The sequence below is a fragment of the Hibiscus syriacus genome, unplaced genomic scaffold (assembly GCF_006381635.1).
Source record: "Hibiscus syriacus cultivar Baekdansim isolate YM2019G1 unplaced genomic scaffold, ASM638163v2 tig00110621_pilon, whole genome shotgun sequence".
NCBI classification, from domain to species: Eukaryota; Viridiplantae; Streptophyta; class Magnoliopsida; order Malvales; family Malvaceae; genus Hibiscus; species Hibiscus syriacus.
In genome coordinates, this window is record NW_024062802.1 from 739,226 (window position 1) to 752,608 (window position 13,383).

At 26.9% G+C, this 13,383-nt stretch overlaps 1 protein-coding gene across 1 annotated transcript; it reads right to left on the bottom strand.

Moving 5' to 3' along the window:
- Positions 1-5,384: 5,384 nt before the first annotated feature.
- Positions 5,385-6,668, bottom strand: LOC120136088 (LOB domain-containing protein 37-like). The gene is made up of 2 exons (XM_039152200.1): positions 6,303-6,668; positions 5,385-6,207 (listed from the first exon to the last, which is right to left on the bottom strand). Exons 1-2 carry the CDS (start codon positions 6,484-6,486, stop codon positions 5,732-5,734), a joined length of 660 nt encoding a protein of 219 aa, XP_039008131.1. The 5' UTR covers positions 6,487-6,668; the 3' UTR covers positions 5,385-5,731.
- Between the last annotated feature and the right edge of the window lie 6,715 nt (positions 6,669-13,383).

A 13,383-nucleotide genomic window follows, 5' to 3' on the forward strand; every position in this document is an offset into this window, starting at 1 on the left:
TGGTCGCCCCGAGTGCATGGCGACCTCCTTGGTCGCCGGGCGTGCATGGCGACCTAGGAGGTCGCTGGGAGTGCATGGCGACCTATGGTTGGGTTGTGCATGTCCCATGCAGAGCAAGCCACGTCGTAGGTCGCCCGGAAGGCATGGCGACCTACGGCCACACTGTTGATTTCGCCCTATTTCAGCAAATAATGTTGGGATAACGTTATTTCGTGAATTATTTATTTTGAGGGCATTATATCGTGAGTTTAGCCCTCATTTCATCTCCTACAGGAGCAACATGATGCAAGTAAAATTTTGGCAAAAGAGACCCTTCTTGCAACAAACATGAGCCTTTTCAGTTGCTAAAACATAGGGTATACAACGAACAAGAGCAAAACAAAAGCAAACCACTGATTCAAAACATCCTCTATTATAATCAAAGAAAGAGATGAACACTGTGAGAGGCAAATATAACGGAGAAAAAGAATGAGAGGAAAAGGTGGGCTACTTAGGGTTGGATTTTTTTGTGGTATGTGAGGATAGCCGGCCAACCGATTGTCTATATGTAACGTGGGAGTTGGGTTTTTGTCATGTAATGAGGTGTGGCATTCTTTTTTAACTTTGATATTTGATATTTACATAAAACCAAAATTAAGCTGAATTTTAAAATAAAAAAGTAACATTCTTTTTTCGTCTATTTTTTTATATCCAAAAAATTTAAATAAGATTTTTATATAAAAACATTAAGTTTCTTATCAATTAATCTTGATTTCTGGACTTGCATTCACTCATATGACTATAATGACATTTAACTTATCACGAATAAATCATTTATTTTAGGGTTAATATAAAAACAAATGCTCAAATTATATATCTAAAGTTAACTTTGGATGTCTAAAGATTTTTTCATTAAGAATAGGTATTTAACGTTTTCAACGTTACATTTTTAGGTGTTTATCATTAAATTCGGCCGTTAAGTGAAAATTGTCAGACTTATAGTTTTTTTAAAAATATATGTTTAATTTTTTTAAAAAAACTTTATATGTCTGACACGTGTCACTTAATAGTTGAATTTAAAGGTATTACCGGTCCAGACACCTAAAAGTGTAACGTTAGAAACGTTATGTACCTATTCTTAACGAAAAAATCTTTAGACACCCAAAATTAACTTTAAAAATGATTTGAGTACTTGTTTTTACATTAAACCTTTATTTTATCAATTTTTTTCACGTTCTCTTCTTTTGATATTTTCTTTTGTTTTCCCCCTCTTTTGTCTTCTTGCTAAATGTATTTTATGAGATCATACACCATTATATAAAGTACTTTTTCATTTCTCCATCTAGGTGATATTATGATATAAATTTACTTTTAATTTTCATGTTATATGATGCCCATATTTTAATTGTTTTTCTCAACAACAAAAAAAATCAATATCTTAATTGTTTTTTAATATATATATATATATTATATTTTTATAATCTTACAAATTATAAAAATGCATGCCGTTAAAGAAGAGTATAAGAAGAATCTAAGGGAAGCATAAAAGGAGATTCATACAAGTTAAGGAATTGGGGTTTAAATATAGAACTGAAGAATTCTGAATAAGATTCCTTAACTTAGAGATACAAGGACTAAAAGACATGTGGGCTAAATAGAAATTTGATGTGCACGTTTATTATTGAAAATTTTCAAATATATTAATTTGTGCATTTGTATTTAAATTCGTTTGAATTTATAATTTTTTAGATATCTCAATAATAATAATAATGTCAAATAAATTAGTATTTATTTGATGTGTTTGAAGTATTACATAATGATATTTGATTTATTGTAAGAATTCCTTTAGTACTTTTAGTGAATATTGATGTTTAAGCCGATGAAAATGAGTTTTAGATTTGAATTTTCACTTTTTATATTTATATTCGACAAGTTATATAGATTTTGAACTTATAACTTTTTGTATAATGTATATACTATTTATATTCCTCGTCAAGACTTCAACTATAAATAGAAAGATATTAAACATTTAGATCTCTTGTTCATATGTCTCTTATATATTATATCAATAATATTATTAATCAAATTAAATTCAATAAATGATAAATTTTTACATGATAATGTAAGTTTTAATTCTTTATATCATATATATAAATACTAAGACGATGTTATATGTGTATTATCTTTATATTATTTATTTTCTTCAACGTAATATTCATGTCACGTGAACTTTTATTAGTATATCTTTATTAGAATGGGTGACAATTATCATAAAGTGACAAACATAAACTTATAATATTCTTATGTCTATGCATGAACATTGAACAGTTAGATTAGATAATAAAGTACTGAATTATGATTAGACATAGACAGGAGAAAAATATTGAATAATTTTTCATTATAAAGTATTTTTTTAACAAACCATTATGTATGGAGTGAGACTTAATCGGGGCATTCGTGTTATGATTAAATTATGTATTTTGTTTCATAATCATACATCATTTTTTGTACTTTACTTATTTAAATATTCATCTCTTTTAATTTAATTTATCATATTATTTTGTCAATAAAATTAAAGAAAATAAAATTAAAGAAATAATATTTATAAACATTATTTTAATAAATATAATAGTTTTTATATTAAATTAAAATCATCAACAATGTCTTGAGTTCAAGTGGTAAGCAACTTGATATCACTTAAGCAATATCTCGAGTTGAAGTCCTTGTGTATGCAGAAAATTCCAGTTGGGACACTCACACACCAAAACTAAGTGTGCGACGCGGATCAGTTTGGATTAGTCAAGACGAAACATTGAAACCGAAATAACAACTAAAAAAAATCTGACAGAATTGTTAACAATTATTGACATACTTTAGAAATTACTGTAAAAATTATTTTAATTTGCTAAACATATTTTTTATAAATATCATTTTTCCTATTTTTGCTAATTTTCATTTCCCCCTAATTTTACCTATTTTCTCTGATTATGCTTATACGACTAAAAACTTACCAAATCTACCTAAAATCCAAGGGATAGCAACGTCAGCTCCACATATACTTTCAGGTAGCTGCTCCAACTTGGCCACTTGTTGCAGCCATAAATAAACCATTATTTATGAGTGATTAAAAATAAATTGTTCCTATCACTCTCCATCTTTTCGCTGCTTCACGCTCCATTCTTGAAGCAATGTATTGTTAGGTCTTGGGGAATTCGTTTTCTAAAAGGATATTGGTGATATATTTTTTAATGTGAACTAAAAGTCTATTATGTGGTTCATTTTAGTTTTTTTTAATTGCAAATCGGGATGTGTACCATTACGATAAGACTACTTATAGTGATATAATTTTTATATCTGTGTATATTTTAATATATATATATATAATATTAAAATTTGTTTGAATAATCATTTTTATCTCTATTAATTCTTTAAATTATTTAAATTTTTAATTTTTTTATTATTAATTAAAATAATATATTTAAATGTAAACTGTTAATTGACTAACGATAAACGTTTGTCGTTAATATAACATTATTACATTAATACTTAAGTACTTAATTAGTATTTATAAGTTAAGTTGTTAAATGTGTCAACTTAACTCATGAGTTAAATAAATTATCATGTTGTAAAATAAATTAACATTATTTATAATCCTTTAACTATTTTTTTTATTTTTTATGAACAATTATTATTTTATCTATGTAACTATTTTGTGGTGATGTGGTGGAACCCATCACTTCCCATGACATGAGGAAAGGATACCATCAAGTGGGATGGGATAGAAGGATTTACACGAAGTTTCATTTGATTAGAAAGTTATGTAAGCATGAAATTCATCATGTATCTATGACTGATGCTTTTACACATTTACTTTCAAATTATATTAAATTATGATGATTCTTAGTAGTTTGAGGCCACGGTTTTGCGTGTTTCAACTAGGGGTGTTCATTCAGTTAAAACGGTGGCCGATCGAATCGAATTAATTATAACCGAATTAATCAATTTTTTTTCCTTTAACCGTTAATCGAACCGAATTTTTTTTCGAACATATTAACCGAACCGAATAAATTTCGGTTAATTCGGTTAATTTCGAATTAACCGATTTTTTTTTTAAATTTTTTAATTTATATAAAAATTAAATATTTTTTAATTCAAAAAAAGTTTATAATTAATTTAAATAATATATAATTATAAAATAAAAATTTTAGATAAATTTTTTAATTAATTAATATTGATTTAAGTTTAAAAGTTATTGGATCTTAAATTATTAATTGAGTTTTAAATGGTTTGGACTTAGCCCATATGTTATATATAATATATTTAATATTTTTTAATTAAAAAACAGTTTACAAATAATTTAAATAATATATAATTATAAAATAAAAAATTTATATAATTTTTTTAATTAATTAATATTGATTTAAATTTAAAAGTTATTGGATCTTAAATTATTAATTGGGTTTTAAATGATTTGAGTTGAACACATATGTTATATATAATATATTTAATATTTAAAATTTAATTTCGGTTAATTCGGTTAATTCGTTTAATTAACCGAATTCGAACTGAATTAACCGTTAATCGAATTCTAAATTTTTTTTAACTGTTAACCGACCGAACTAATTTGATAACCGAACCGAATTAACCGAATTAATTCGATTCGATCAATTAACCGAATTAATTCGATTATTTGAACACCCCTAGTTTCAACCGACGAAGCTAGTACTTTCTTATACGCCTCTTTGCACCATCCCAAAAGGCAAAAGCCGCCTGCCAATGAGTTGTCTGTTAAGCGCCGAAAGGTTCCCCAACCCCATTTATTCCAAATTCTCAAATTTATTCCCTTAATATTTATTGTGGATAATTACGGGAAAAAAGAAAGAAAGTTGATAAGTATCTTATTTTTATACTACATTATAGTTATAAAGAATAAATTAATTAATATTCAATTAATAAACTCTATAAGATTTTAGATAGATATATATTCTCCTATCCAAGTATTTGGGAGGTGAAAACGAATGAGACGCGCTAGGTTTGGATTGTGGGGGACACGACACAATGACCATGGGAGAAAATTTGTGTGGGAGGATAAGTACAATTTATGTTCTGTAGCTTGGTTGCTTCACGAGCTGGTACTATCACTATTATGCAAATTTGTTTATTTTAATAATCAATATTAATTATTAATATTTCTTTTAAATAACGGTTTGAATTCATAATCTCAATAGATTCTACTACTTGTTAATATTTATTAGGAATAATAGTATATATATTACATTTATAACAACTATTGCAAACGTAAAAAACACTCAAAATTTTATTTTCAATATTTGTTCTCACTATAATTTAAAGCTTTAAAAGTTATAAATAACTTAAATATTATATAAAAATTTATCATCAACAAATAAAAATGAACTTTGATTTATTCATCAACCAAGTTCGTGGTGCACAACTGCACATAGGTTTTAATTGACACTAAAACCTAAATTTCATACTTACATGAAAAAAAAACGAAGAACACAGTTTAATAACAAAAAAGATGATCATCGACATACTTATTTTCTCTCTCACGCACAGTTTTTACAGTACTGAAACAAATAAAAAGAGAGGAATCATATGCAGGTAATTTAAATACTCTCACCGGTAAAAGAATTTTCCGGGGAAACGTGCTCCAAAAATAATTTAAATCCCCCAAATCATTTCAGCGTTAGATTCACCAAAAAAGAATATCATTTCTCCTTTTTTTTTCTCCTCAAACAAACAAGTTTAGTAACTTCCCATGATCTGCAAGCCCACTTTCAAAGCACGTAGTCGTCGTGACGGATTCCTCCGAGTTCATAGACGGAGTCCCCGGCCGTCTATTATCATCCATTCGGTCTCCTTTAAAATTTGGAGTCAAGCAAAGATCCAGATCGGACGGCTGTAATTTCTTCAACTCATCCATGGTTTTACGCTTATGTGATGAAACCTTAGATCTTGAACTGGAAAACCGACAGTTGGAGTTCAAACTCGTCACCGTTTCTTGCAACTTCCACATGTCCTCCGAACCGGCAGCTTCCGATGTCGGAGCCATGGATTCCGGTATCGGCTGTAGAGTTCCGCCACGGAGAACTGTTTCGACCGCCGCTTGACAAACATGCCAGTTCCCGGTCCATAGAAGCCCGACGGCTCCATTCACGGGATTCACCGTTCTCCCGCAAGCTTCGAACAACAGCGACTGGAACAAAGCTGGTTGAAAGTTCCATTACCAAAACTTGAGAATACATTAAAATGAAATAAAAAAGGCAAGAATGTAAAGAAAAAGGTTTTTTTAGCGGCAATACCAGGGCGTTGAGATTCAGGAACGGCAGAAATGAAAGACATGAGACCCGCTCGGCCGAAGAACTTGGCGACGAAAACGGTGGCAAAGCCCTGTGATTCGGGATTCTCGATCCATTGTAGACATGGACGTAGAACACAACTGTCGCTGCATCCTTTTCGTAAGACTCGACACCCGTTGCAACTCATGAATATATCCCAAAGCTTTTTCAAGGGTCTGGTCGCTGGGTTGACGAAACTGTTACTTGGATTTCAAGGAACAGGGAGGACGATAAAAATGGCTTCCGAGGGAAAATGATAGAGAGATAGCCAGAGAGAGATTTGAAATGGGGAAGTGATCAATAAGGGTTTTAAAGAGGAAAACTAAGAAGGCTAAACTCTGGTTAGTTTGGTAGTGAGTGGGTGCGTTTATTAGTTAACAATACTTCAGTTGTCCACTGCAATTTTGAATAAAAATTAGGTTAAATTCTTCTATTAAACTCTACATTACGTGTATGGAATGGATTAAATTAAAGTACATAAATAAAGCCTATGATTAATATAAATATATAATGTAGGAACTAATGATGCAGTTTGACATAAAAATCATCGTTGATTTGTATCATTTTGACATTAATAATTGGTTTTATTCTAAAGCTTAAAAATGTTTGAGTTGTTAATTGATTTTGAAAACTTATTTTAACTGCATGTTTGAATTATTATAATTTAGTACTAAAAATTAATTAAACTATAATTATGTTCAACTTAAATAATAGTCAATTGAAAAAACCAGCTGAAAATATTTTAATTTTTTAAGAAAACAAGCTGAATTAATTTTAGTTATTATTCACATTTAATAAAAAATATCTTGACCTTTTTATTTGCTTCAACCCTTGTCAAGGTAATGTGTGTTTGTTTTAATTAGTATTATATTGTCTTTAATAAAATATTTTTTTATTAAATATTTACTAACTTATTTTAAAATAACATTATTATGTTAAATTTCGTAATATTCTTTAATAATATAAAGATTCAAAAAATTTAAGGTTTGATTTATTTTTTTTTATTTCTCGGGAACTATTGAGTGCAACGGAGGAAAGTGAAAGAGATTAGATTCCAAAGCCGCAAGCGGCTCCGTGTTTCCGCGGATGGTTGTCGCTCCACCGTTGGATTTATTTCTTACTTTTTTTTTATTATTTATTTAATTATTTTACATCTCATTATAATATATTATTTCTATAAAAACAAATTAAAGTACTCTTTTATTAAGGGTTTTTAATTTTTTTTAAGAGAAAAAGTGGTTGTTTTTTAGGGTTATTTGGCATGTAGATGGCATGCACATGTATCGAAAATATTTTTAGACTTGTGAGGTTTAGCTATGTATATTGTAATGCTAGTGGAGAAAAATATATAATATTTTTAGAAACTAATCATCGAGGGTTTTGCAAGAGATTAGGAGACATAAGATTATTAACATTGTAATTAAAATGTTAATAATCCTTTTAAACCTACATTAAAATATACAATATCATAGTGTGTTAAATTTAATTTTTTTAATAGTTTGAGGTATAATGTAATATATATTCATAATCTCTTAATTATTGACATACTTATACATCCCACAGATGTAATTGCTTAAACTCGAGACTTTAAAAGAAAATAGCATCTCTTTAATTACTGAGATCACTTGATGAATTCATATTTTAGTTTAAATTTTAGTATATGCATAAGTATAGGGGAAATCATTAAGTGTTAGCCATGCTTTTATTGTGAAGGAATCTATAATACAACCAAAAAATCATGACATCCCTTAGGCATTCTTATAAACTCATCAATCACAACTAATTCATGTAATTAATTAGGATTTGCTTTTAACCTTTATATTATTATTAATTAAAACTTTAATCTTCCAATTAATGCAATTGATATGTCACGATCACAGGAATCTTATGTATTTAAATTATGAAATTTATTTTTTATCAACCTGAATGATAACTCAATTTAATAATGTCGCAACCGTCTTTCGGTTGGGCCCCAGAATTGGGCTTCGACTTGAAAAATGTGGATTGGAGTCGTCACCGATCATTTATTTAAAAATAAATGGGTTGATCGGATACCCTATTTCTTACCTGATCTGCGTCTTACCAGAAATATGTCGGGCTCGGGAGTCGGTTACGGTCAAGGAATGATTAGCACCCTTGAACCGCCCTTTCGGTACTACGTAATTTCCAGTTGTCTTAATTAAGAAAAATGACAAGTTAAATTAAAAAGTAAAGTTTCGATCCTAATTACTTACCCTTGATTGATTTAAAAAAAATCGAGAAATGTGTTAGATAAACAAGGTAAAGAAAACAAATAAGATACAAGGGAAAAATAAAATAAATAAGTAAGATAAGAAAAAAAAAATAGTAAAGTAATAATTGTATATAGTAATATTTGAAAAAAGGAAAAAAATATATATATATATATATATCAAAGTATTAATAAAATAAATAAGCTATATATGTACACCAAATACTTAAAAATAGAAAAGATACCCTCTCAATTCACCGAAAATGGGGGCTTTAGTAAGAAATAAGACAAAAAATAGACCCTCTAGGTTAGTAGTATATAATATAATGTTTAATAATAATAATGATAAAGACACAAGGTTTTTTTAAAAATAATATAATAATAATAAATAAAAAACGAAAATAATAAAAAATATATATATAAAGTTATAAGATATATTACGTAAATAAAAAAATAATCAAATAAAAATAATTAAGAATATATATATTAATAATAGGTATATAAATAAACTATTAAAAGTATAAAAAAATATATGACTAGATAAAGATAATTACAATATATATAGATAGTAATATTAGACTTATAAGTAAAATTAAAGAAATATATATATATATATAATAGTAAAATATAGTAAAAAATAAATGAAAATAATTTAATATATATATATATACATATAATAATAATAACATGAATAATAAAAATAAATGAATAAAATATCCATATAATAAATAAAGGGACTAATATAGATTTTTAAAAAGCTCTTCCCCTCCTTTATCCGAAAATCAAACCAGTTTTTAAAAATAAGCCTCGGGGTAGATCTAGGTTCGAAACTTCGAAACCCCACCCGTTTTGGTCATCGGCGCAACCTACGTTTTGGGTTATTCAAACCAAATTTCAAGTAAAATAACGTGCACATGCAAAAGAAAGAAAAAAGAAAATGCTACCTTTTATTTCCTTTTCGAATCCTTTACAATAGTTTTGCCTTTGTATCTTTCCGTGCTTTCCTCTATGTTTTTGTGTGTAAATCGTGTGTTACAATAGTGAGCTACAATGGCTATTTATAGTGCTTGTGGATCCTATCTTTAGGAGTTTAAAACATAGCAAAATTCTATCCTATTTTTAGGAGTTGAATCCTAGCAGAATTCTATCCTATTTTTGAGAGTTTGAATCCTAGTAGGACGAAAAATGTGTGTTGACAAATAACAAGGTGAAGTAATGAAGAATTTTAACATTTAAGATCCAATAACTTTTAAACCTAAATCAATATTAATTAATTAAAAAAATTATATAAAATTTTATTTTATAATTATATATTATTTAAATTAATTTTAAATTGTTTTTTTAATTAAAAAATATTAATATATTATATATAACATATGGGCTAAGCCCAAACCATTTAAAACCCAATTAATAATTTAAGATCCAATAACTTTTAAACCTAAATCAATATTAATTAATTAAAAAATTATATAAAATTTTTATTTTATAATGATATATTATTTAAATTAATTGTAAATTGTTTTTTAATTAAAAAATATTAAATATAACATATGGGCTAAGCCCAAACCATTTAAAACTCAATTGATAATTTAAGATCCAATAACTTTTAAACCTAAATCAATATTAATTAATTAAAAATTTATATGAAATTTTTATTTTAAAATTATATATTATTTAAATTAATTATAAACTTTTTTTGAATTTAAAACATTTTTTTATATAAATTAGAAAATTTAAAAAAAAAATTCGGTTAATTTGAAAATTAACCGAAATTTATTTGGTTCGGTTAATATGTTCGAAAAAAAAATTAGGTTCGGTTAACGGTTAAAGAAAAAAAAAGTTCAATTAATTTGGTTCGGTTCGGTTCGGTTTTAACCGAATGAACAACCCTAGATGGGACGAGTCTTTAGCTATCGATCTGGATCAGAAATGTAAAAGTTTATATTTTAATTTATTTAATCATTACCTAATATAATGAAAATATAATTTGATCTTTAAATTTTAATAAAAAAATTTGATGTCTTATCCCTAAAAAAGTTAATAAAAATAAATATATTATATAAATAAAAACAAAATAATCAAAAAAATTAATAAATATATCGAAACAAATTTTATTCAAAGCTGATTTTAAAAATTTTAATGATTATTTTTTAGTCTCAATTTAAAAAATTATAAATAAATGTTATCTTGTAATTGTGATATATTAATATTAAGATATTATATATTTATGACATTTTAAAAAAAGAAGTATATATTTATGGCAATTGGATGGTTATCCGTGGGAGTTGTGGGAGAGTCAGTGATATGAGGAGGAGCCTATCAGCATAATTTGTCAGTAAACCTCCACAATAAACATCATTTATATAATGTTTTGTTTGGATTATACGACTTCATTTGTAATTTTGTCGACAAAATTCAATATTCTCGGCGGGTTCTCTTGAATTTAATATCTATATATACTCTTTAAAATTATATTTAAATAAATACATTAAAATTTTATTGTTGACATTTGTTAATAAGAATAACATCGATAAAAATAAATTTATTTTGTTTGTTATTGTCAATTTAACTCTTTTAATTTAGGTGAAGAATTACAATTAATAAAAAAAAACAGTTTTTCGCTATTGATTATCTATAAGAGAGAATGTATCGTAAGGAGAATATGAGAATATACATATATAAATTATGGAGGTCAGAAATCCTTCTCGATTATGTTGAGTGTTATTTATAGTAACTCTAACAATATTTATAACTATTCGTAAGTTAATAAACTAAATAAATTTAATCGTCACATCTTGAATTTTGCTCTAATAGATTGGACTTATCAGAGATTTTTTTTCCATACACTGTAGTCAGTACGAAAGCTATGATATTCATGTGGTTAGAGAATATGGATTTCTCAGAAACTTTGGCAAGCGGAGAGGTATATCTGAAAGTCTTGGTTGACAAAGAGTTTGTTGTTTTATAAGTGACTTTTGAGAGTATAATAATTACCCTTTTATAGGAAGAAATGTCATAAAATGATTTGATTTGAAATTTATTGTAAATAATATAATTTATATCTCGTGATTTTGTTCAATGGCAGGGATTGAGACAACTCATTCTCATTTTTTAGATGAATCTAATTGATAGACATAATTATCTCTTTGTCAACATAGTTATTTTGAAATTGTGGAGCAGAGAGGAGACAGTTTACCCTATTCTAAAGATTCGGATAACGAGCAAGGGATTTGGGTAGGAGCACTTCTATACGGGCAAAAGCGGAGGATAATAGTCCTTAGGGGACGTTTAGATGATGTAATGCGTGATTCTTGAATAAAATTCACATTTTTTCGTTTGATTAATCCGGGAATCTCATTTTTGGTAATGTAAGATTATCAATAGTTGATTTTTTGGGTATATTACTGGGAATGACATTACCTCCCTTTCCTTAGGTATTGTTGGATTACCAGAGTTTTCGACTAAAATGTCCTTAAATTTTTTTTTCTTTCAAAATATCATTATTCTGTCATTGAATAATAAAAATTCTACGAAGGTTAAATTATAAATTTATCCTTAAACTATTTTAGATTTACAAAAAAAGTCTATAATTAAAATTTTATATGAAGTTCAGGGGTTAAAATAAAATTTTACCCTTTCATTAAACCTTTTTATATTTTCAATTTTGTAAAAAAATTATATAAATTTTATGAATTTAATTTTTTTAAAGAAATATATAAATATTTTCCAACTTGTTAAAAAAACAAATATATAATAAGGACAATTTGGTCAAATATACATTCCAATAATATTTTATTCATTTAACCAAACACGGTAATCTTACATTCCTACTAAGCCAACCAAACACAAAATACAACATTCCCAGTAATCATATTCCCTGGTAATTTTACATTCCCACTGGTAATCTTACATTCCGTGAACCAAACGCACCCTTATTGACAGAAGAGTTGCAACTTCTTTGGAAAAGTACTTCTATTTTATTTTTTAGGGATAATTATAATAATATCTCTTTTATTTTTTTAAGTGGATTTTTATTTTACTTAATAATTTAAATATTATGTATATTTAAGTCCAACTGAATGCATATCTTGCCCTAAAATTTGGTCGAATTTAGATTAAATCGAGTTCAAGATTTGATTTTTTGAATTGAGTTCGTATATGTAAAAAATCTGACATATACCCATCCTAAATATAATCAGTACCATATAAACTGATGGATCATCAAATAAAATCATCTAAAGTTATAGCGTATTTGATAAATGATATAGACCAATTGTCACAATAAATCCCCTAAATCTTAAATTTTAATTTCAAAATTTCTTTCCCTCGTGAATAAAGGGGATTATCCAGCAGATTTTGATAGGTTGTTACTGTTCTAAGCAGAAACAACTGTGGTAATCAGATCTGCCTTTCTGCTAAATTGCTGCTTATGTAAAGAAAGAATCTAGAACTGCTAATTCATTAAATTAGAATATTTTGTTAAATTAAACAACAATTTAATATATTTTCAAATAAAATAAATAATCAACATTCAAATAAATGTAATAGATTAGTTTATCCTCTTAAAAAGTCGGATTTTATAACTTATATAAAACTTGAGTTAACAAATTTTATAAGCAATAGTTAATATTGAACTACTACTCTACAAACGGCTTGTTCTCCTCTCTTTTTTTACAAGAAGAGGAAAATGGAATAACTACATTTTCTTACAAATAAATGTCACTTTTGTAAGTGTCATTACCTAGAAAAATTATTATACGAATTTGTCTCACTACGTCATTTATGGTCCGATCAATGAAAGTCGTGTATTCACAC

Excerpts from the sequence above, each read along its gene's own strand:
- LOC120136088 (XM_039152200.1), bottom strand. The coding sequence starts at position 6,486 with ATGAGTTGCAACGGGTGTCGAGTCTTACGAAAAGGATGCAGCGACAGT. Across the intron at positions 6,208-6,302 it reads TCCTGAATCTCAACGCCCTG|CTTTGTTCCAGTCGCTGTTG; the intron begins GTATTGCCGCTA and ends ACTTTCAACCAG.